We start from the raw sequence: 23,670 nt of genomic DNA, 5'->3' as shown, positions 1-23,670 counted from the left end.
TCTACTCTCAGATGACTCCAACACACTGCATTCTGATCTAGTATCTATCACATTACTTTCACATTCGTCCTTCCACATCCACTCATAATTCATGCTTTTATCAAAAGTCATCAGTTCACTTCCATCAATAGAAATAAATGCACCAATACTTTCCTGCAAGATATCTAGGTCAGTAGCTTCAACCTTCACAGCTCCAGCACATGAAACATCACCTTTACATCCCTTTAACAATAAATCAGCCAGTCCCACTGATAAATAATAAAATTTGTCACAAGCTGACAAGACTATTGCTACACCACCTTTACAAATACCTTCACATACTTCTGTCGATGTACCACAAAATTCATCCCCACTTGACGAGACTACTGCTTTGCCACATTCACAGATAGCTTCATTTAATTTCTCTGATACAAAATTATCTTGCTACTGATCAGTGCCTCATTTACAATTTATCATACATTCCACCACTGCCAAATTCAGATTCACCTCTGTCTCTGTTTTGATCACAGAATCTCTCAGCAAACGTAAATTCATTCCATCAGTCACTTCCCAAATAAATTCTCCTGGCCCTTATCATCTTTGTCGAATCTCTCAGCACATTTTACCAACTTTATTTTGCCCTCCTTATGGTTGTGCTGTTTAAAATTATTCCGTATTTTATTTTTATTTCTTATATCTTCCATCTCCAGTATTATGGCTTATTTTCCACATTGTTGACAGCCATAGAATTTTTAAAATAACTTGTCCTTTTCAACATCAGTTTATTTCACCACCTACAGACCTGAGATGCAGTCATCTCAAGTTTCTTGACCTCTTATTCTGGTATTGCATTGGTTTCTGCTCCTCATATCTTAGTTCCTGGTTTTGATTTCCATTATGAAAGTTTCTGTTTCCATTTTCTCTTTGATAATAATTATTATGGTGATAATTATTTCTGTTATGATCACTATGATTATTGTGGATATTAATATTGTGGATATTCCCATTCTGTTACCCATTTTCCTGTGTGCTGTTCCCACTATAAGGCTTGAATTTCAATGCCTGTTCAAGCTTCTCAGCAAAATCTAAAAATTCATCAATGGAATTTGTCGGGTTGTAAGATTTCATTGTAAATGTTCTGGTAAGTGCCTCTTCAGCACTGTGATTTCAATCAGCATTCCCAGCGGGCGATTTATTTGCATCAAATTAGCTGGTTAACACACACAAAAATCCTGCATTGGTCCACTTCTGTGTTTGAAATCTGGTTCATTTAGAAACTCATTCTGACGTCGCATTTTTTTACCTTCACTCCAGAGTTTGTTCAGGAAACAACTGTGAACACATCATAGGTGGTAAATGAAGCATTCATTAAATTTACCTGATTATACATTGCCCTTGAGATGTCTTTTAGTGAAGTTAATCATTGCCTCTCCTGACATTCATCTCAAAAAGCCATCTTTATACACAGCAAGAAAATCAGCTGGATGCTAATTTTCATCATTTGCATAACACTTTGTCATTCCTGATTAAACCATGGAACAGCTATCACTAAGCTGATTCGCTGCTAAGGAATTTAATTCTGTCATCCTGTCTTTAAACTGCTGTTCATGCTGCACAGCTTCTTTATTTAATATTGATTCAAAATGTTCTATATTTTTAAGCACTTCCTTTTCACAATCTGCTACTCAACCCAACAAATTGTTAACAGAGTTACTGGTCATATCCTCAAGGGCATTTTTGCCTCTACACACAAATTTTTGCATCACTGCCCAGTTCATTGTGTATCTTTTCCATCTTGACCCCAAAATTTTTTTCCACTGTGTTGACTCCTTAGATGTTTTGTCTGCTTCTGCCCTTATAGCTTCTAATTTTGAATGAATTATGCCTTCTGAATCAGATTTAATTTTCTTCATCTTGGCTTTTATACTTTCTGCTACACTTGTCTCTACTGAAGCTATCTCTGTTTTTATTGAACCTATTTCTTAACTACGACCCCGATTTCAGAGCTCAGATTTCTCAGAATTTCCCTTAACAATGCCATTGAATCATCTGAAATTGAGTCTCCCTTTGCTGATCTTGGATTATCTGCCTCGCTAATATCGTCTCTCTTAACACTGTCACGTTCTCACATTCAGATCTTGGACTAACTGGTCCCACAGACAGGGCGATGGCTTAATCGGTGAAAGCTCCATTACTGATGATGACCTTGTGGTTTCACACATGTTAATGCTACTGATGCAAGTACTTAACTTGTGGGTCATTTTGGCTGCATCTGCTGTACTGCTGCTACCAAAAGTGTAGCTACTGCCATTGCCTCGGAGTTGCTGCTGGTAGGCCATGTTGCCGTGGCTGCCGCAGCAACTGTGCTGCCACAAGGTTTCGGCTGCTGCTGGCCGCTGCAGACTTGGACTTAGCACGCCTCTACGTAGCCTTCTCCTTCTCTCTTGAAAGTCTGTGCCTAACTTCCCCACACGTGATGTTTGCTAGTCATTCTCATGCAAGCAACTGCTGCAAAATCTCATGTTCACAGCCCCCCCCCCCCCCCCCCCACACACAAACTGCCTATCATGCAATAGCCTTGTGGCCTCGATCGCAGAATATTATAAAGTATTAGAATTACAATTGTAATGCTAAAGGGATTAAATTCATATTCCATATGTGAAAACACCAATTGTGACAGTAGCTAATGGTTACTGCAGAATAGTTGCTCTCACAAACAGCAGCCCATACGAGCAAACCCGTTGTGTTTTACTTGTGGTTACCCATACTTTAGATACTTGGGCTTAAAAAAATGGGATGTAGTCACAGGGCCAAATCGTTGATGTTTGCTTTCCTGCCTTGCTGCTAATTCACTGCAAATAGTAACTTGTAGCTGTGATTCTGCAGTCAAATGGCTGTGCATTGACTGCAATTGTTAATTTAAAAAATACACAGGGGTACAAAACAAAGGTTAACTTAATAACAAGGATTCTGTTATAGTGCCTGTAATTGATGTAGATGACAGAATTGTTTTGAATATTGTTTGTTCAAGAAATGATTTATCAAATAAATGAGAAGTGGTCCGATGATATTCAGTTAAAATACAGACAGCATATACCTTTATCAAATGCAGTAAAGTTATATTGACAGTGTTATACCGGAGCCAAGGTAGCCCCTGATGGCCGGCAACCCATATAACACCACAGAGGATGAGGTTGTCTATGCCCAAGGCGTACCCAAAAGCATCACGGTAAACACCGGCTATTTACATACAAAGTAATGGAAACAGACATTCTGAGCACTACTTCCTGCAGGGGGAGCTCGAGCCACAGCATGCAGGAAGTATCACTACGCCAAAACCCGATTGGCTGGAGACAGCTGTATAGGGGCCAGAACCAGGTCCGAAGTTCAGTTCACGCCGGATGCCGACCTCGTATACTGTGACCGTTGAAGATTACATCTTCGTCTTGGAATTGGACTGTTACCAGTGTGTGTGTGTGTGTGTGTGTGTGTGTGTGTGTGTGTGTGTGTGTTACCACGAACCTTTGTGGAAAATTAGAAGTGAACTTTTGTTTGCCTCAATTAGGAGACTTTTTTTCGTTATTGTTACCTTTCATTCGTATGTTCAGTCATCAACCTTGTGAACTTACATCAATAAAAGTTGTTTTTGTGAAAAATTGCGAATTGTCAGTCACAACAGACAGCATTATGAGAATGGCAACAAAATCCCCGAACTAAATAGTCATCAAAGATAAACAAAAACTAAGTCCATTTTGTAATCACCATACACCAGCTCAAAACACGTTAGAGTTCAACATGATGATTCACAAATTAAACACGAGATGCAAAGAATAGTAGCTCATAGTGTTTCTGTTCTCAGTCCTCTAAATCAAGTGACAAAAGTTAGTCATACTCAGAAACACATTCAAATCTTTTAAAGTAAAAGAACCTTCAGAAGTTAAAGCATGTTAACAGCTGTTCACCACCCACAATTGATTACCTAGATGCCCAAATCATGTACATTACTACAAACAAGTCTGCTTTCTTCCAGAACTAGCAAAAGTTAAAATCCTCACCCAAAATCTATCAGTTATACATCCAAGTTGTACGCATTACCGCAGGCAGGTGTGTCTTCTTCCAGCACAAACATAAAAGTGTCCTGATTTGCTCCCTTGAGCTCTTTACTCGAAAAGTCCATCTGCAGTTTGACTCCTGTAGTGTTTCGTTACTGTCTGCTTCCCCATTGGATGAAGGCTGTCCCCACCAAAAATACATCATCCTTAAGCTTTACAGACATGATTACTTCCCGCCCTAAACTGATATATTATAACAATATTATAACAGTATTTAAATAAAATAAATGTCATAAACTTCCAGTTACACACACATCATTTACAATAAGTAATAGTTGGTACATAAATAAATAAGCCAGTATTCTTGCACAAGTGCACTCATGTTAAATGACTACAGACTATTGCTAAATACTATTTAAACAATTATTTACACCTTCTTAACAGAAGCATCTTCTGGCACTCTCTTAAATTGTGGTGTCTGCTAACACATCTGATTGACCACTTTTAAATTAGCACAATTTTTTAATGTCATAAACTGTTCATTAAATAAAACACAAATATAACAGTATGGGAGATACTGATGTGTGTTCATTTGCTGTCTGAATGTGGAGAAGATTTGTGTAACGAAACAGAGATAAAAGATGTCAATGTCAATAAATAAAAAAGATAGAGATGCTTAGCTTTCAGGGATAGTAGATACAATTTGTCACTATCGTCTGAGATATTGTTTGTTGAAATCTCATTAAGCATTTAAAAGTTGATAATTCAGAGGTTCAGTGTGAAAATATTTAGTCACCATAAACTATTAACTTTTATTATTAACTTTTGTTGTTTGAAAGATATTGAAATAACCCTGACAGAGAATGTGTTTCTTGCACCAGTCCTAGGTGGCCTATACTGGACGCCATTGTGATTCCTCAGACTGTTCGACTTTTGTAGGGGTGTTTCCGACCTTTCGCCTCACCCTATCTACCAGATTAGTTATCAAAGACTAAACTATGCATGGTTTTTATTTGTTCTAACAGATCCGAAGATATTTTAAATTTGAACAAAACCAGCATTCATTATGAAGACAAATGCAACAATCGATTGCAATAAAAAGATATTAGAATAAAAACTAAGGTGACAGGCTTCCAGGGGAATCGGTATTTAAGGACTAAAATAGTTGTAAGTGATTAAATTACAGAACAAATATCCCATTTCATTTACTTAGGCCCTAAATATTAATATTTATTTTAGTGACAATATTATAAAAGGAAGGATTGCTACTCACTATATAGCATATATGCTGAGTCACAGATATTGTCAAACAAGTAAGTCTTCGGCCAAAAAGGCCTTCATCAGAATTAGACAGAAAACACTCACACAACCACAAACACAGTCTCTGGCTCCTAAGGCCAGACTGTGAGCAGCATCGCATGATAGGAGAAGCAATCTGGGCGGTGGGGTTAAGAGGGAGGTGGGGGAGGGATAACAGGGTAGGGTGGGAGACAATAAAGTGCTGCTTGTATGAGCATAGAGGGATGAGGTGAAGATAGGGTAGAGCAGCTAGGTGCATTTGGGAGGTTAGATGGAGGATGAGTGGGGGGGGGGGGGGGGTCAGTAGAAAAGGAGAGAAGTAAAAAAGAGTGAGGGTGCATTGTTAGTGGAATGGAGGGCTATGTAGTGCTGGAATTGAAACAAGGAAGGGGATATATGGATAAACGACAATGACTAATGAAGGTGGAGCCCAGGAGGGTTACAGAAATGTAAGATATATTGGAGCTAGAGTGCCCACCTGCACATTCAGAATAGTTGGGGTTGAAACGAAAGATCCAGATGGCACAGGCTGTGAAGTTATAATTGAAATGAAGAATGTCTTGTTGGGAGGCTTGGTCAGCAACTGGTTGTTCCAGTTATTTCTTGGCCACAGTTTGCTGGTGGCATTCATGTGGACAGATTGTGGTTGTCAGACCCATGTAGCATGTAGCACAGTGGTTGCAGCTTAGCTTGTAGATCACATGACTGGTTTCATAGGTATCCCTCCTTTTCATTGGATTGGTGATGCTTGTGACCGGACTGGAGTAGGTGGTGGTGGTAGGATGTATGGGACAGGTCTTGCATCTAGGTCTATTACTGGGATATGAGACATGAGGCAAGGCGTTGGGAGCAGGGGTTGTGTTGGGGTCCCACATGCTTTATCTTTCCAGTGACCCACCACCTCCCAAATTCCCACCATCTGACCACCTAGGACTGGTGCAAGAAACACATTCTCTCCTATGGTTTTGACTACCTCCTATCATACCCTGAAATGAGGAATGTCCAGTCCACTATCCTTCCCACCGCTCCCAGTGATGTTCCACCACCCACTGAACCTACACAATATCCTTGTCCATTCTTACACAACCCCTGTTCTCAACTTCTTGCCTCATGGCTCATATCCCTGTAATAGACCTAGATGCAAGGCCTGTCCAATACATCCTCCACCCCCAGGGGCTCACCGCTCTATAGCGGGATCGTGCTTGGCTACCATAGGGCTCCAGCCTTCGCAGCATCTTTTCTCTTTTGTGGTGCAATCTCTTCCTATTCTTTTTCCCCTCCCTGGTGAATAAGTCTGGGGTATTTTTCAGAATGTCTTCTGCATTTACAGTGCCTTATATCAGAACAGTCTGACCACAGTTCTTCGTTCCTTTTTTTCTTTCTTCATTCACCTTCTGCTGTCCTTCCTCTGCTTCACCATTTGAGGTCCCTCTTTTTCTCCTTCCTCCTTGTGCACTACTGATGGCTGGCCCATGTGTCTGACCCATAAGAGTTGGCAGGGTAATGCGTAATTCCCAGTCTCAGGTCAACAGGTGGGGTTCGCACGTACCCCCCAGTACAGGCCAGGCACGGGGAGAGGCCTGAGCGGCTACCTTCCCAAATTGCCTATTGGTTCCTCTGTTAGGTGCTTTGGAGGTGTGACCTGAGGTGTGAACAATCACCTAAGATGGGTGAGCTCTTCTCTGGGCCCCCCTGTGATTCCGGGGGTTAGAATAGGCCTGAGGTAGTAGTCCTGCCTGTCATAAGAGGCGACTAAAAGGGTTCTCACACCTTTCGGCCTTTATGTGATGGTCACCTGTAGGGTGTGACCTCCATTTTTCAAAATTTTCCCAAAGAGCAAGCCAATTGGGCCTAACAGGGTGCATCGTGTATGTTGTGCATAGAGATCTTTAGCCCACTTTCTTGTCATGGCATTAAAGTCCCACTCATCCTCCATCTCTTGAGCAAGGACACCTTCCTGGGTGCATTTTCCTCCACCCACCATGCAGTGTCGTTTTCTGTGCCAACAATGACCATGGAATTCTTTGCACCTCATGTCCAGCACAGTAGCCAGTCCTTCGTGATGGGGCCGCCATGTACCCTGTTGGTTGTAGTCCCCTGACTACGCAGGGATCACTCTGCTGATGCCTGCGCCATTAACTGCCCATGTATGCCAAGGAGTAGATACCCGTCACCCTGGGGCATCAGGACTCCTGGAAATGGCTATCCTGCCAGGTGGCCTTTGCTGTGACTGGGTGGCACCCATGGGGAGGGCCCCTGGTCCGAGTGGGTGGCATCAGGACAGATGATGCACGATGAAGCATACCACGTCATCACTTGCTGGTGATCAGACACAAGCAGTCTCTAAGCATTTCAAGTCTCAGTACAATGTAAGAAAGTTTTATCCTAAATTGCTCCCCTCCCTGGCCACGCCATGGGAGGAACGCCAGGCTAAGGATGGCAACGAACCTTATTTGCCCCGGTACCTTTTATGTACGAGAGCTGATGGGGACTCCTTTGTCTCGATGAAGCCTCAGTTTTTTTTAGAGCATTTAGAAGACAAGTTTGGGGAGATGGAGGGCTTGTCCAAAATGCGGTCAGGGTCAGTTTTGATAAAAACGGAATCCTCTGCCCATTCATGAGCATTCCTTACTTGTGACAAGCTGGGAGATGTTTCTGTTACCATAATGCCTTATAAGAGCTTAAATATGGTCCAGGGTATTATATTCCAAAGGGACCTTCTTTTGCAGTTTGAAGGCGAGCTGCGCACCAACTTAGAGCAATGAGTTCATTACATGCGGCGCATCCATTGGGGTCCAAGGGATAATCAGGTTGCACTGGTGCCTTCATCTTGTTTTGCCTTCAAGGGTGACACATTACCCGATAAGGTCAAGGTGATGGTCTACCACCATGATGTCAAGCCATATATCCCTCCCCCAATGTGGTGCATTAAGTGCTGGAAATTCGGCCACATGTCTTCCTGCTGTACTTCCAGCATCACATGTCGAGATTGTGGACCTCCATTCCATCCCAATACTCGATGTGCCCCGCCTCCCATCTGTGTAAACTGCAGAGAGTATCATTCTCCTTGCCCACCGGAGTGCACGATTTTACAGTGAGAAAGGAAAATTATGGAATACAAGACCCTGAACCGACTGACCTACACTGAGGCCCAGAGGAAATTTGAGCGCCTATATCATGTGGCTATGACCTCCTCTTATGCCGCTGCTACAAGAACAGTTGTAGCCCGATCAGTTCTGCGAGTTGCAGTCGGCTCTCAGAGCTGGAAGACTAAACCTGCCCCCTTGTTGGTGGGGGGCACTTCCTTCCCTTTGGCTCCCACACCACCTACCTCAGGAGCACTGTCCCCCTGACCATCGGGGACACCGGTCCCCACTTCTCAGCCAGAGAAGCGTAAGTCTTCTTCGGCTCCTCTCGATAGAAAGGGGTCCCTTGGGTCACTCCCTTCCCAGGTTTCTGCTAGTGGGAAAGATGACACCCGCCAGTGGCTGAAGTGCCCAAAAGCAGCTGGTCGTAGGGCTTCATGATCATCCTCAGTCCTGAAGACTGAATCACTGAAGCCCTCCCAGCCAGAAAAACCCAAGGATCAGTGAGAGAAATCCAGAAAGAAGACCCCCAAGACCTAGGGAATTGTGGTGGCACGCACACCACCACTGCCTACAAGATCTGTGTCTGAGGATGAGGTGAAGATTCTGGCATCTGCTGAGTACTTAGATCTTGCCAAACCCTCAGACACAATGGATATTGCCTGTTCAGGAAATAAGTCCGTGGCAGCGGATGACCCTGAGGTGTAGATGCCTCATTGAGTGAAACTTCCTGGCAGATTAAAACTGTGTGCTGGACCGAGACTCGAACTCAGGACGTTTGCCTTTCGTGGGCAAGTGCTCTACCAATTGAGCTACCCAAGCACGACTCACACCCCATCCTCACAGCTTTACTTCTGCCAGTGTTTCGTCTCTTACCTGCCAAACTTTACAGAAGCTCTCCTGCGAACCTTGCAAACTACCACTCCTGAAAGAAACGATATTGCAGAGACATGGCTTAGCCACAGCCTGTGGGATGTTTCCAGAATGAGATTTTCACTCTGCAGCAAGTGCTCTACCACTTGCCGCGAAAGGCAAAGGTCCCGAGTTTGAGTCTCAGTCCGGCACATAATTTTTATCTGCCAGGAAGTTTCATATCAGTGCACAATTCGCTGCAGAGTGAAAATCTCATTCTGCCTCATTGAGTGTTTCATGCCTTACCCGTCTCATGATCACGTCTGCGTCCAGTGGAATTGCAGCGGTTTTTTCCACAACTTGGCTGAGCTACGGCAACTGTTAAGCTTTACACCTGCTTTCTGCATTGCCCTCCAGGAAACCTGGTTTCAGGAAATGTGGACCCCTACACTTCACGGCGACAGAGAATATTGCAAGAACCATAGCGAACATATTATTGTGTCAGATGGAGTTTGTGTTATTGTCCTACTCGGTATGTAGTGAACCTGTGCCCCTTCCACCCCCTATTGAAGCTGTGGCTGTCAGGATAGGGATGATGCAGGAATAACTGTCTGCAATATATCCAGATGGTGCAAGAGCATCGGCGAGCTCTACAGGGAAATAAGTGGCACCCTTCCCTAGAGCACCTAATAGCCTTTAAGCAGCTCCATGCCAGTGTTCGCCTGCTTATAAAACGACAGAAACAGGAGTGTTGGAAGAGGTGTGTGTCAACCATTGGGCGCAATATGTCACCTTCCCAAGTCTTGACGAAGATCAGACGTCTTTTTGGGTACCAGACCCAAACAGGTGGCCCCGGCTTTAACATCAATGGTGTGCTCTCTACTGATGCAAACGTGATTGCCGAGCACTTTGCTGAGCACTATCCTTGAGCCTCTGTGTCGGAGAACTACCCCCCAGCCTTTCGCACCCTCAGATGGCAGATGGAAAGGAAAGCCCTTTTGTTCACTACATGCCGCAGTGCACCCTATAACTCCCCATTTACGGAGTGGAAGCTCCTCAGCACCATTTCGCATTGCCCCGAAACAGCTCCTGGGCTGGATCGAATCCACAGTCAGATGATTAAATATCTCTCGTCTGACTACAAGCGATATCTCCTCATCATCTTCAACTGGATGTGGTGCGATATTGTCTTTCCATAGCAATGGCAGGAGAACACCATCATTCCAGTGCTAAAACCCGGTATAAATCTGCTTGATGTGAATAGCTATCAACCCATCAGCCTCACTAACATTCTCTGTAAGCTGCTGGAACGTATGGTGTGTCGGCAGTTGGGTTGGGTCCTGGAGTCACGTGGCATACTGGCTCCATGTCAGGGTGGCTTCCGCCAGGGGTGCTCTACCACTGATGATCTTGTGTCCCTTGAGTCTGCCATCTGAACAGTCTTTTCCAAATGCCAACACCTGGTTGCCGTCTTTTTTGACTTATGTAAGGCATACGACATAACCTGGCAACATCATATCCTTGCCTCATTGTATGAGTGGAGTTTCCGGGGCCCACTCCCCATTTTTATCCTAAACTTCCTGTCACTCCGTACTTTCCGTGTCCAAGTCGGTGCCTCCCATAGTTGCCCCCATATTCAGGAGAATGGTGTTCCACAGGGTTCCGTATTGAGTGTTTCTCTATTTTTAGTGGCCTTTAACAGCCTAGCAGCAGCTGTAGGGCCATCAATCACCCCTTCTCTGTATGCGGATGACTTCTGCATTTCATATTGATCCTCCAGTACTGGAATTGCTGTGCAGCACCTACATACAGGGAGCCATTCACAAGGCCCAGTCATGGGCTCTAGCTCACAGCTTCCAGTTTTCAGCCATGAAGTAGTGTCTCATGTACTTCTGTCAGCATCATACAGTTCATCCAGAACCTGAACTTTATCTTAATGATGATCCACTCACTGTAGTGGAGATGTATCGTTTCCTAGGACTGGTTTTCAACGCCCGATTGACCCAGCTACCTCACCTTTGTCAGTTTAAGTGGGAGTGCTAGCAGCAACTCAATACTCTACTGCTGCAACTCTACAGAGCCCTTATTCAATCCCGCCTGGACTATGGGATTCTGGTTTATGGTTCGGCGGCACCCTCAGCATTGCGTTTACTTGACCCAGTGCACCACTGTGGTGTTCGTCTAGTAATGGGAGCTTTTAAAACGAGTCCAGTGAGCAGTGTCCTTGTGGAGGCCGGAGTCCCTCCATTGTGGATCCGACACAAGCAGCTGCTTACCAGTTATGTTGCACACATTCGTAGTTATCCTGAGCATCCAAATTACCATCTCCTTTTCCCATCTGCATCTCCTGCATCGGCGGCCCAGGTCAGGGCTCATGATTACAGTTCACGTGCGATCCCTTCTCTCCGAAATGGAGTCCTTCCCTTTACCACCTCTACTTGAGGTCCAGTCACGTACACCTCCATAGTGTACACCCCGGCCGAAGCTTCCTCTGGACCTTTTGCATGGCCCTAAGGACTCTGTTAACCCCACCACTCTCCGCTGTCACTTCTTCCCTATTCTTGATGTGTTCCGGGACTCTGAAGTTGTTTACACTGACGGCTCAATGGCTGATGGTAATGTTGGCTTCGCTTATGTCCACAGAGACCATATTGAACAGCATTCCTTGCCTGCTGGCTGCAGTGTATTCACTCCAGAGCTTGTGGCCATATCTCATGCACTTCAGTACATCCGTTCTTGTTCTGGTGAGTTGTTTCTTCTCTGGCCTGACTCCCTGAGCAGCATACAAGCTATCAACCATGCTACTCTCGCCATCTTTTGGTAGTGAACATCCAGGTTTCCATCTCTGCCCTGGAATGGTCCAGTCGTTCAGTGATGTTTGTGTGGACCCCAGGACACATCGGAATCCCAGGCAACGAACTTGCCAGCAGGCTGGCCAAACAGGCTACACGGAAACCGCTCCTGGACGTGGGCATCTCTGAAACCGACCTGCGTTTTTGGCTTTGGGAGACGGAGTGGCGTAACAGTATGCACAACAAACTGTGTGTCATTAAGGAGACTGTGAATGTGTGGAAGTCTTCCCTGTGGGTTTCTCACAGGGAATCAGTTGTCTTTTGTTAGCCCCGCATTGGGCATTGGCCAAGTGTGACTCACATGTGGTTACCTCCTCTGTCGCGAGGACCAACCTCAGTGTCTCTGTGGCTGCCAAATGACAGTCGTCTACCTCTTGCTGGACTGCCCACTTTTAGCCGTTCTGTGGCGGACTTTTAACTTTCCCAGCACCCTACCTTCTGTGTTGGGTGACAGTGCCTCAACAGCAGCTTTACTTTTACATTTTACTCGTGAGGGTGGGTTTTATCATTTGATCTGAGTTTTAGCACATGTCCTTTGTCCCTCTGTGTCCTCCACGGTAGTGCTTTTAGGGTGGAGGTTTTAATGTGTTGCAGAGTGGCTGGCTTCTTCTTTTTTATCCTCATGGTCAGACTGCCACGGTTGTCTGCTTTCTTGTTTTTAATCTTTTTCACTGTTTCTTGTCCAGTTTTGTCCATTGTAGTATTTGTTGTCCTTCTGTCGTTCTTCTGGTTCTTCCTTTCTCCTGTTATTGTGCCGTACATCTTCTTTGTTTTCTTCTTTCCCTTGTGTAATTGTTCCATTGCAAACAAGGTACCGATGACCTCACAGTTCGGTCCCCTTGCACCCCTCCCTCTTTTTAAACCAACCCTGGGAGGGGGGGGGGGGGGGGGGACGCTGGTGGTCAGTTGGAAGGAGGTCGCCATCGGAGATACCAGCAATTATGGGGGATTTTCTTGCAATGAGCCAATCATCATCTTTTCAATCCACATCTACCAAATGTAAACGGAATGAAGCTCACAATTCAAAGACGCTCCCAGCTGCACCACGTTTCCTCGTGGTTTCGCGTACTGAAGACAGTCAATCCCTTGCAAAGGTAAATCCGTTTCTTATTCAGAATGGTGTTGATGCAGTTGCCAGCCTGGTTAAATCCTGCTCTCATTTATGCAATGGCACTTTGCCTTTGGAGACCACTTCTGATTTTCAAGCACAATAACTGCTTGCCGTTTCACTTCTCCATGGCTATCCTGTTCGTGTTAAGTCCCATAGAACTCTGAATTCTTCCTGTGGTGTTATTTACACTAGGCTGCTCAATGGTCTGACAGAGGCAGAAATCCAAACACAACTCTCTGATCAGGATGTCATTGCCATCCATTGGGTGATGAAAATGGTAGATGCATCCTAAGTGCCCATATGCACTCCTTTTCGCACCTTTGATAGAGTGGTGCTTCCGTCCAAGATCAAAGCAGGCAATGAAGTTATTTCAGTCTGACAGTACATTCCAAACCCGATGCATGGCTACTAGTGCCATTGTTTCAACCAACCGCACTCAAATATTCTGTTGACGCCTGGCCAAATGTGTAACCTGTGGTAGGGATGCACACAAGGGCAATTCTTCGCTTCCCTCCCCCCCCCCCCTGCTGTATCAACTGCAATGGTGACCATGTCACCTCCCCTCAAGATTGTCCCGTGTATCTTGATGAGCGGGCTGTCCAGGAGATCCAGATAAAGGAAGAAGTGCCTTACCCTGTCACTCGCAGGTTATTGGCTAGCCATAAACCCTGTGTTCTACCATCTGGCACTTACAGTACTGTTCATGCTACATCACACTCCATGAAGGAGATGGCCACGCAGACATGTGACCTAAAAGTCGGCACTGCAGTTGTGAAATCACCCAATGTCATGGTAGCATCGCCGTCTCCTTGTCCAGCTGTGCAACAAGCCACCCAACATTCGCCTCCCAGACTCAAAGTCGCCTGCTACACAACCAGCAGGCCAGAAAGAACAGAAGAAATACTCCCATGAAGACTTCCTACATCCCTCCAACCAACAATCATCTGAGTCTTCCTCTGCCAAACAGAAATGCTCCAAGAAGTCAAACAAAGGCAAATGGTCATCTCTTTCACTGACTCGAAGATCGTCTTCGGCAGTGTCGCCACGTGATACTCTCGCCTGGCCAACCTCCGTGTCACCGGTGCACACCGCCGTCCATTTTTCTGTCCCGGACTCCACAGATCGACAGAGGGAGAATGCCGATGCCTCTGTAGATCTCATGGAGCAGGGTCCTCCAGCCTCTGTGCCCTGTAGCAATGAGTCTTTGAAGGTTGGCACTCGGCAGCCGCCTAGGTGACACCTCTTCATTTTTTCGCTCCTTCCCTTTCTTTATTATGACTTTCCTTCAGTGGAACGATTGTGGTCTTCAATCAAACAATGAGGATTTCCAGCTGTGCTTAGAATCGCAACGTCTGCTTGTTCTCTTACTCCAGGAAGTAAAATTGGTTTCTCACAACTGCTTTGAATTCTCGCATTTCTTCCCAGTCTGTTTTGACATTCCCTCCATAGGACTCCATTCCATCTCATGGGGTAGTCATGCTGCACATACTGGATGACATTTATTGTCAACTCATCTCCCTGACTACCTGCCTTCAAGCTGTTGCAGTTTGTCTTTTCCTTCCTCACTTGACCTTTTCCCTTTGTACCGTTTACATCCCTCCATCATTCGATGTCACCAGGATAGACTTCCTCCAGTTTATTGGGCAGCTTCCTCATCCCTTTTCGCTGCTCAATGACTTTAATGCACACTATACCCTTTGGGGTTTTCCCACAACCTGTCCGAGAGTTGCCCTCTTGGCTGAGCTTCCCAATCAATTTAACTTCCTCTGCCGTAACGCAGGAGTGCCCACGTTACTTTCAGGCTTCGTGCACACACATTCCCATTTGGACCTATCCTTCTGTACTGCCCAGCTTGCCCATCATCTCGAGTGGTCTGTTCTCTCTGACACACTCGATCGACCATTTCCCATGTGCTAAGCGTTTGCTGAATCCTATCCCACCAATTTACAGCCCCAAATGGCAGCTTACGATGGAAAACTGCATTCATTATAAACAGTTGTGTGCACAGTGTCATTGCATTCTTTGGGATAGCAAAAATGCTAGCTGGATTTCATTCACCAGTTCTTTTAACAGTTCCGCTCCCTCTTCCACCGTGTTGACCAATCTCTTATGACGCTCTGGGACCAATATCCATTTCCCAATTTCCGGCCTGACAGTAGCAGATCATGTCATAGTGGACCCTATTGCTATCTCCAACACCTTTGTCCGCCATTTTGTGGAGATTTCGAGCTCCTCCCACTATAACTCAGCCCTCCTACATCAGAAATGAGTGCAGGAGGCTTGAGAGATACACTTCTCCTCTCTAAATCATGTGTGCTGCAATGCCACCTGTACTATGAGGCAGCTAGATCATGCTCTCACTTCATCCCGATCCTCCGCCCCAGGGCCAGACGATGTTTACATTCAGATGTAGCAACACCTTTCTCTTGTGGGCAAGCACTTCCTGATTTATACGTACAACCACATCTGGTGTATTTCTCAGATGCTGGTGTGAAGCCACTGTCATACCCATCCCAGTAAGGACAAACACCTTCCTTCTAGATGCTGCCCCATTTCTCTCACCAGCTATGTTTGCAAGGTGATGGAATGTATGATTCATGCCCGGTTGGTATGGTGGCTCAAGTCTCGCAGTTTACTAACAGCTGCACAATGTGGATTTTGAGCTCTGCATTTTGCAGTTGACCATCTCATTACTTTGTCCACCCAAATCATGAATGATTTTCTACAGAAATCCCAGACTGTGGCCATGTTTTTCAATTTGGAAAAAGCTTAAGACACCTGCTGGAGGACTGGTTCTTCTGTACGCTCTACATGTGTGGCTTCCATGGCCACATGTCTTGTTTCCTTGAGGAGTTTTTAAAAAACCGAGTTTTCAAGGTAAACATGAGTTCTGCCTTGTTGGACACCTTTATCCAGGAAAAAGGTGTGCCTCAGTGTTTTGTGCTGAGCATCATCCTCTTTGCTATTGCCATTAACCCTATAATGGCCTGTCTCCCATATGGCATCTTCGGCTCCCTTTTTGTTGAAGATTTTGCCATCTATTGCAGTTCTCTGGACTTGTCTCATTGAGGGGCATCTTCAGCGCTGTCTTGATTGTCTTTACTCATGGAACATCCACAATGGTTTTCATTTTTCCATTGACAAAACTGTTTGTACAAATTTCTGGTGGCACAATTGGTTTCTTCCACCGTCTTTACATCTTAGGCCCGTTGCTCTTCCATTCATTGAAGCTCGATAGGAAGCTTTGTTGGTCTTCCCACATGTCTTACCTGGCAGCCTGTTGTATGTGGTCAGTCAGTGTTTTATGTGTCCTTGGTAGTACTTCCTGGGGGCAGATCGAACCATCCTCCATTTGTATCAGTCATTTGTCCATTTGAAACTAGACTATGGGTGTTTCGTTTATGCATCTGCACATCAGTCCCTGTTATGCCGTCTCAACACTAACCACCATGGTGGCATCCATTTGGCCACTGGCACTTTCTACACTAGCCTGACTGAGAGTCTGTACGCAAAAGCTGGTGAACTACTGCTGTTCTACCGCCATGACTTCCTCCTCAGCAGATATGCAAGACATTTTTGTGTCATGCATGGCCACCCATCATATGCCTCCTTCTTCGAGGACTCATTTGATCGCCAGTATAGGGCACGTCCCTCTTCTCTGTTATCTCCTGGAGTTCGCTTTCGCTCTTGCTGCGGCAGCTTAACTTCATGCCCCATGCAACTTTCCCAGTGGGTATGAAGCCTTCACCACCTTGGCTTCATGGGTTGGCCCATGATTACCTTGGCCTTCATTCGCTTCCTAGGGACACTACTCCAGCCTCGCTCTGTTGCCTTCTGTTTCACGACCTTCACACAAAACTTCGCGATATTTCCTATATGTATATGGATGGCTCTGGGACTCACTGTAGTGTCTGGTGTGCCTTCATCATTGTCATTGATGCTTTTTGGTATCGGCTTCCTGAACTCTGCTCATTATTTACAGGAGAATGCTTCACCTTGTATCAGGCCACACTTACATATGGTGACACAGACTTTTCAATTGCATCATCTGCTCCGAATCTCTCAGTGCCCTTCAAAGCCTCTGTGCACTGCGCACCATCCATCCCTTAGTGCAATGGATCCAGGAAAGCTGTCACTTGCTCACTCTTCATGGTGCCACTGTGATGTTTATGTGGGTTCCTGGTCACATTGGTCTGACAGGAAACGAGGCAGCTGACGCTGCTACCAAGGCTGGAGTCCTTGTACCTCAGTCTGCTAGTTCTTACATTCCCTCCTATGGTCTCTCTGTTGCCATGTGTCAGCAGGTGGTGTCATTTTGCCGTCAACACTGGTCTTCCCTTCATGGGAACAAGCTCTGTGTTATTATGCCTCTCCCAACAGCTTGCACAACCTCTTCTCGGCCCTCTCGCCATGAGAAGATCATTTTAATTAGGTTGCGTATCAGGCCCTGTCTTTTTAGTCATTGCCATCTGTCAAGTGGTGCTCCTCTACCACTTTGTGCTCATTGCGCTCAACCTTTGATGGTCCACCATTTCCTGACAGAATGCCAGTTTTGTAACCAGTTATGTTCTCATTTGTGTTTGCCATTTGAGTTATTGGCTATTTTAGTGGACGATGCACAGGCTGTTGACTGCGTTTTATTCGTTATTCTTTGTAGCAATATGGTGAACGTCATTTAATTTTTAGTTCAGGACCTCCATTTATCAATGGCGTATTTTATAGACCTTTCTCCACATCCCTGGTTTCAGCTGTCTTCTCTTCCATCGATTAGGATTAACATGTAGTCATTTTTAACTCCTGTCTTTGTCTTCATGTTCGACAGTTCTGACATGGGAGTGTATGACCTTAGTTGTTTTTGTGCACACCATCTATTCCGGTGGGGTCACAAGCATCACTGTCTGATCAAACACAGGGCCACCTGTGGAACCAGTCATTTGATCTACAAACTAAGCTTCAATCACTGTGCTGTGTTCTACTTGGGCATGACAACCAACAAGCTGTCTGTCCACATGAATGGCCATCCAATTGCTGAGCATGGTGCCCAACACAGCATTCTTCATTTTAGTGACTGCTTCACAGTCTGTGCCATCTGGGTCCTTCCCACTAATACCAGCTTTTCTGAATTGTGCAGATGGGAACTCTCACTCCAATATATCGTATGTTTCTGTAACCCTCTTGCCCTCAACTTCATTAGTCATCGTCCTTTACCCACCCCTCCCCTTCCCTGTTCCCATTCCAGCACTACATAGCTCTCTATTCCATCAATGCAGCCATACTCTTTTTACTTCTCTTCTTTTCTACTGCCCCTTCCTCCCCACCAACTGTCTTACCCACTCTCCACCTCATCCCTGTATGCCACCACAAGCAGCGCTTTACCATCCCCGACCCCTATCCTGCTATCCCTCCTCCCTCCTCCTTATCCCTCCCTCCCTCCCCCCCCCCCCTCCCCACTCAGATTGCATCTACTCTCATGTGCTGCTGCTCGCAGTCTGGCCTCAGCAGCCAGAGACTATGATAATGTGTGTGAGTTGTGATTGTGTATTTTGTCTAATTCTGATGAAGGCCTTTTTGGGCAAAATGTTGCTTGTTTGACAGTCTTTTTGTTGAGTAGCAATCTGTTATTTTGTAATATTGTCATTATTCCATCCTGGATTTTCCATTGCTTAATATACAACTTAACCTTTCTGTGAGAAAGTGGAGCTTACCAATAAAATCAGCATTTTTTTTGTCTATGCTGTATTTAACAGAATGTTGATGGAGAAAGCTCATAAATTAACACAAATAAAATTTTGTAAGGTGAAAGCAGTCCCAGTATTAACAAACACCTGGAGCTCTGGACAGTAAATAGATGAGAGAATAAAAAATTAGAAATTGATGAAATGAAATTTTTAAGATGTGTGGGAGACTAGACACACTTGCATAAAAATAAAATTGATATACAACAGGAACTAAACATTTTCTGTATAAATGATGGAATACAAGGCAATAAACAAAACGGAACAAAGTATTGAATTGGTAGACATTAACAGAATTCCAAGAATTTTACTAAAATGTGTTCTAATAGAATGTAAGAAGATCCTTAATTTCTTAGGAGTATAATTGCCCTTCAAGAAGGAACAGGCCCACAGGCATAAACCATAATGGTAATGGGGATGGTTATAATGTGGTTTATATTACCACGATAATATTTAATTATTGATAATTTAATTTCATTCATTTTTATTGCATTTCTTTCCAGAGGCTCCTCTATAGTGCAACCAGTGTAAATGATTTGTGTAATGCAGTATTGACAAAGATAGTAGTGCCATGCAATGATACGTTCATATGAGGAAATGTGATGAAGGCATTGGACGCCATATCAGGAGAATATATGGGGAAGGTGGCAGAATGTGCATAATCTGTTATCATCATTTCATGGCAGTCCCAAAACCACTCAGCATCACCTTACCGGATTATGGTTGGGTCTATGCCTTTTTCAGCAATTTTGAATCCACAGATTTCCATGGCTTGCTTCGAACTTTTGTCGTGATGTCAGAGTGATACACCCAGCACTCATTCAAGGTCATTAAGTGACCAAAGAAATCATGTGAATTGGCACGACACAGCTGCAACGTTTCCACTGCTGCCTTTATGCAGCAAATATTGAATGAGTATGAGCAATCGTGGAACCCAGTGAGCAGCGACCTTTATCATGTCCAAAATATCACGCAAGATATTGAAAACTGGTTGATGACTGTTTCTCACTTTTTCCAGTATTGCCTCAATAGTGATATGTCAGTCTTCAAGCACCAGTACTTCTGCTTCTCTGGTTGTACACAGGAAAATGGTCAGCCACTTTATTCTATGTCATTCAGACTTGTTTGACCTCACTGGAAGCATCTGCACCACCTAACCACCATGTCATATGATGGTGCATTGTTGCCGTACATTTCCATCAACTCAGTATCCATTGTTGCAGTGTTGTTCCCTTTCAAATGCAGAAAACTAATCACATCCCCATACTCCATTTCATCAATGGGCTGCTCCATTTTCTTTTGGCCCCACCAGTGGCCTGCTATGCCAATATGGGATGGGGATTTCCATGTGTACCGGCACTGCAGACGTGTACCAGCAAACACACAAAAAATTAATTATATGACTTTATTTTATCGTACCTTTCTTGTCTTGTCACTTCAGTGGCATATGTTTCACCAAGTGGGGTTGCGCAACAGTTGTTATACAATGTGGCTAATGCATACTGTCATTGTCACACAGATGTATGCTGTAAGAAGAGTGGTTTCTGGGCTGGAAGGAAGAATTATAGAACTTGTGGTGTCCCTCTTTCTTATTATTTAATGTATTATTTACCAGACAGTACTTTTCAGTGGATTCATCACACTGAAAATATTGTTGTACATGGAGCAGATAAATTTATGATGAAAAATTATTTATGTACTGTAGAACACGCTTATTCATCAGTGAGGTTTACAAAATTCTTGTCTTAAAATCTGAACAATTAAAAGATATATTCAGGGACTGGGAAACTAAGAGAACACAATGGTTTCAGTGGTGTTACAATTGATGTCATTCTTACACTTAGAATATGGTGTGACATAATTTCATTGTTCATCATTTTAATAGCAACTTCATTGCGTATAGAGATTTGTAGACTTTTCATAATTCATTTATGACATAAATGAAATGTTTCTACTCCCATATGATGGAGCAGTTACTCTGCTTACGATTAATTGCTGCCTGTACTTAACTAAAATTTTTATTTTTACTTGACCACATCTTTCAGGGAATAGACAATGAAAGCGATGCTGCCTTTTCAATGGTTTCGGATAACACAGCGAAACTTACATCTGCTGTGAACTCGTTGCCACAACTGATGGAGAAAAAACGCCTGATTGACATGCACACCACCATTGCAACTGGTTTGTATGTAGTTCTGATAAATGGAAAAAAGGATTATTGGGATTTTTTTATACTGAATTTGAGAAACATCCCAGGAAATTAAAGTATGTTTGATGAAATTGAGTAGTAGGTTGAAATGGTGGGATTTGCAGATCGCCACACAAAACAGTCTGCCAAGTAATGTTTCTGTACTTGTTTCAAATTGTCTCCAACTTTCACTTCTTTGAAGGTGTGGGCCTCCCATCCTCCCCAGTACAATATGCAGTACCTGAATGATAAAATAGATCCTTTGCCTGCAAGTAGTTACCAAAAACTGAAAGTATGAATTGCAATGTGACTTCATGAGGAGAGATCACTGTAAGATACTGAATCTGGGTATTATTTTTCACCATAAACACCAAAGGCAAACATTACAATCTTTGTTCCAGACAATGATGAAAACAAATTTCTTAATAAAATTTTAACAATAAAAAAAATCAGTATGATTTTGAGCAAATATTAGTTACAGTACCTAAGTCACAAGTCTGCCACTTCATAACAGAAATGAATAGGGTATCAAAGCAGGGGAAATAGCTGGTGCAAGTGCAATGGAAAAGGTGATGTTGGTTTCGTTTATGGGAATTACCATGCGGAGATCATAACAATAACTGGCAAACACTACACAAGTCTTCTGGACCAGCTTGTTTAAAAAGTGTATGAGATTATGTGTGAAATGAAAGAAATGGAAAAAAGCTTTCATAACAGGGTACCTGCCCAATCAAGTTCTTTGATAATGAGAAAGTTGAAGGGATTTGTCCATGTATTCCCACATATAAAGCAGTTTGTAGCTGGAAAATGTTTTTAGTCAAATGGAGAGGCTTTGATAGCTGTAGATTGGTATTATTGATACTGTCCAGAAACCTAATTCAGGAGCTGTGCACTTTAATGTGCTTATGAACAGTACAATATAGATACTTCCAATTCTTTTGTTACGCTGCTGAGTAGAGATGTCAGTGTTGCTTGCAGTAGAGTGACCTCTGGAGTGACGTAGGGATGGAAACTGTGTCCATGATAGATCTTTAAGTACGATAGTTGTATTAGCGATAAATACTTTGTAACTAATCTCCTGCCTCCTTTTTGCCCACTCCATCAGTCTTTTGATGCTTGGGGGTAAACTCTTTGTAAACACTATTAAAGTAGGGTTATTCTGTGAAACAATCGTATGTATCCTTAACTCGTATTTTGCTGTAACTCTTGTCTTGGAGCACCACCCATGAATTGAAGTGAAGTTGATGTCTGTGATTTCCATGCTAATTTTGTTCTTTCATTATCCTTACAGATGAATATGCTAATTGAATTTAAAAAAAAAAAAAAGTAGAGGACCCTTCAATATTATGAAAAGGGTATTATTAACTAGGAAATTACCGTCCGAGTATGCCATAACGTGATGTTTATTAAGAGTAATAAATTGCACTGAAACCCTCGAAAAAGAACTTCACAAATGTAAACCAGCTATCTGCACTCCCCAGCAATGTACATCTTCGTCCAGAATTCACTTATGTTGCGATAAAATCAATTGTGATACTATCACTAATGTGGAGATTCATAATCCTAACTCCAACTGGCACTTTGCCTGCTGAAGAATAGTGAATTGGACATTACATACTGTTGGTTGCATTTGCATGACTCAGTGCCAACATCTCCGAACACTCATGCTTCCAATAGATCATTGCATGACAGCTCTTACTCTTCCTTTATTTAGTAGGGATGATACCTTCTGCTATATTTGTGTATTTTATATTATTAGCAGTCAGTTTCATGAGGGTGGCACTGGCAGTCAATTTCAACAAGCAGTGTGTCTCAGAAGGAGCTTGAAGATCCTCTACATGAAGGTGCCAGCAAGTTTGTGATTGGTTTAAAATAATAAATTTGCTGTATTAACGATCTAGTTTGAGGCTTTCCCATTATTGTTTATAATTGTATTCCTTTTTACTCAAATTTTTAATGACAGTGGTTAAATGGCTTAGCAGCTAACTTCATTATATCTTCAGCAGCTAGCTGCTTTATCATATTTTGTGACCACACCATTCCCAACATGCTAGATCATTGATTCTATGCTCCAGCACCAGTTACAGCTCACAAGAGGTGCCCGGCTGCAGCTGTTGGAAATTCTGTCCACAATCTCCTAATAAAACTGATGATTTTACTGTATAAATAATGGTAAAGAAATGAATGGACGATGTGACCAAAAATGTTACATTCTTTTTAGTTGCAGTGCAGTGTGTTCAGCCTGTCTTATCCTGCACTCAAAGTGCTACACAGCAGCCTGGGTAGCATAACAAATTACCAGTGGCTGACCACCAGAAAGACTGCTTGAAGAAAATAAAATTCAGCAAGACTTTGTCAGGCAAGATTAGAGAGGACTTTAAAATATTAAAACACTTTAACACTATAAATAGAGACGACAGTTTGCACCAACCTCGCTGCCAGCCATTGAAGCTTAGCAAACCACAATAAAAGCTTGAGAGACACGATATAACAGCTGGAAACTACTATTGTGTATT

At 43.6% G+C, this 23,670-nt stretch overlaps 1 protein-coding gene across 1 annotated transcript in view; it reads left to right on the top strand.

The window, feature by feature from the left end:
• The window catches only part of LOC124803111 (protein sly1 homolog), a 245,983-nt gene that overhangs the window by 146,613 nt on the left and 75,700 nt on the right, over positions 1-23,670 (top strand). The window contains 1 exon segment of the mRNA XM_047264268.1: positions 21,012-21,147. Coding sequence (XP_047120224.1) covers positions 21,012-21,147 — 136 coding nt within the window.

The sequence above is a fragment of the Schistocerca piceifrons genome, chromosome 6 (genome assembly GCF_021461385.2).
Source record: "Schistocerca piceifrons isolate TAMUIC-IGC-003096 chromosome 6, iqSchPice1.1, whole genome shotgun sequence".
Taxonomy (NCBI): domain Eukaryota; kingdom Metazoa; phylum Arthropoda; class Insecta; order Orthoptera; family Acrididae; genus Schistocerca; species Schistocerca piceifrons.
The sequence above is the reverse complement of the archived record's forward strand: the minus strand, read 5'-3'. Positions and strand labels throughout refer to the sequence as shown.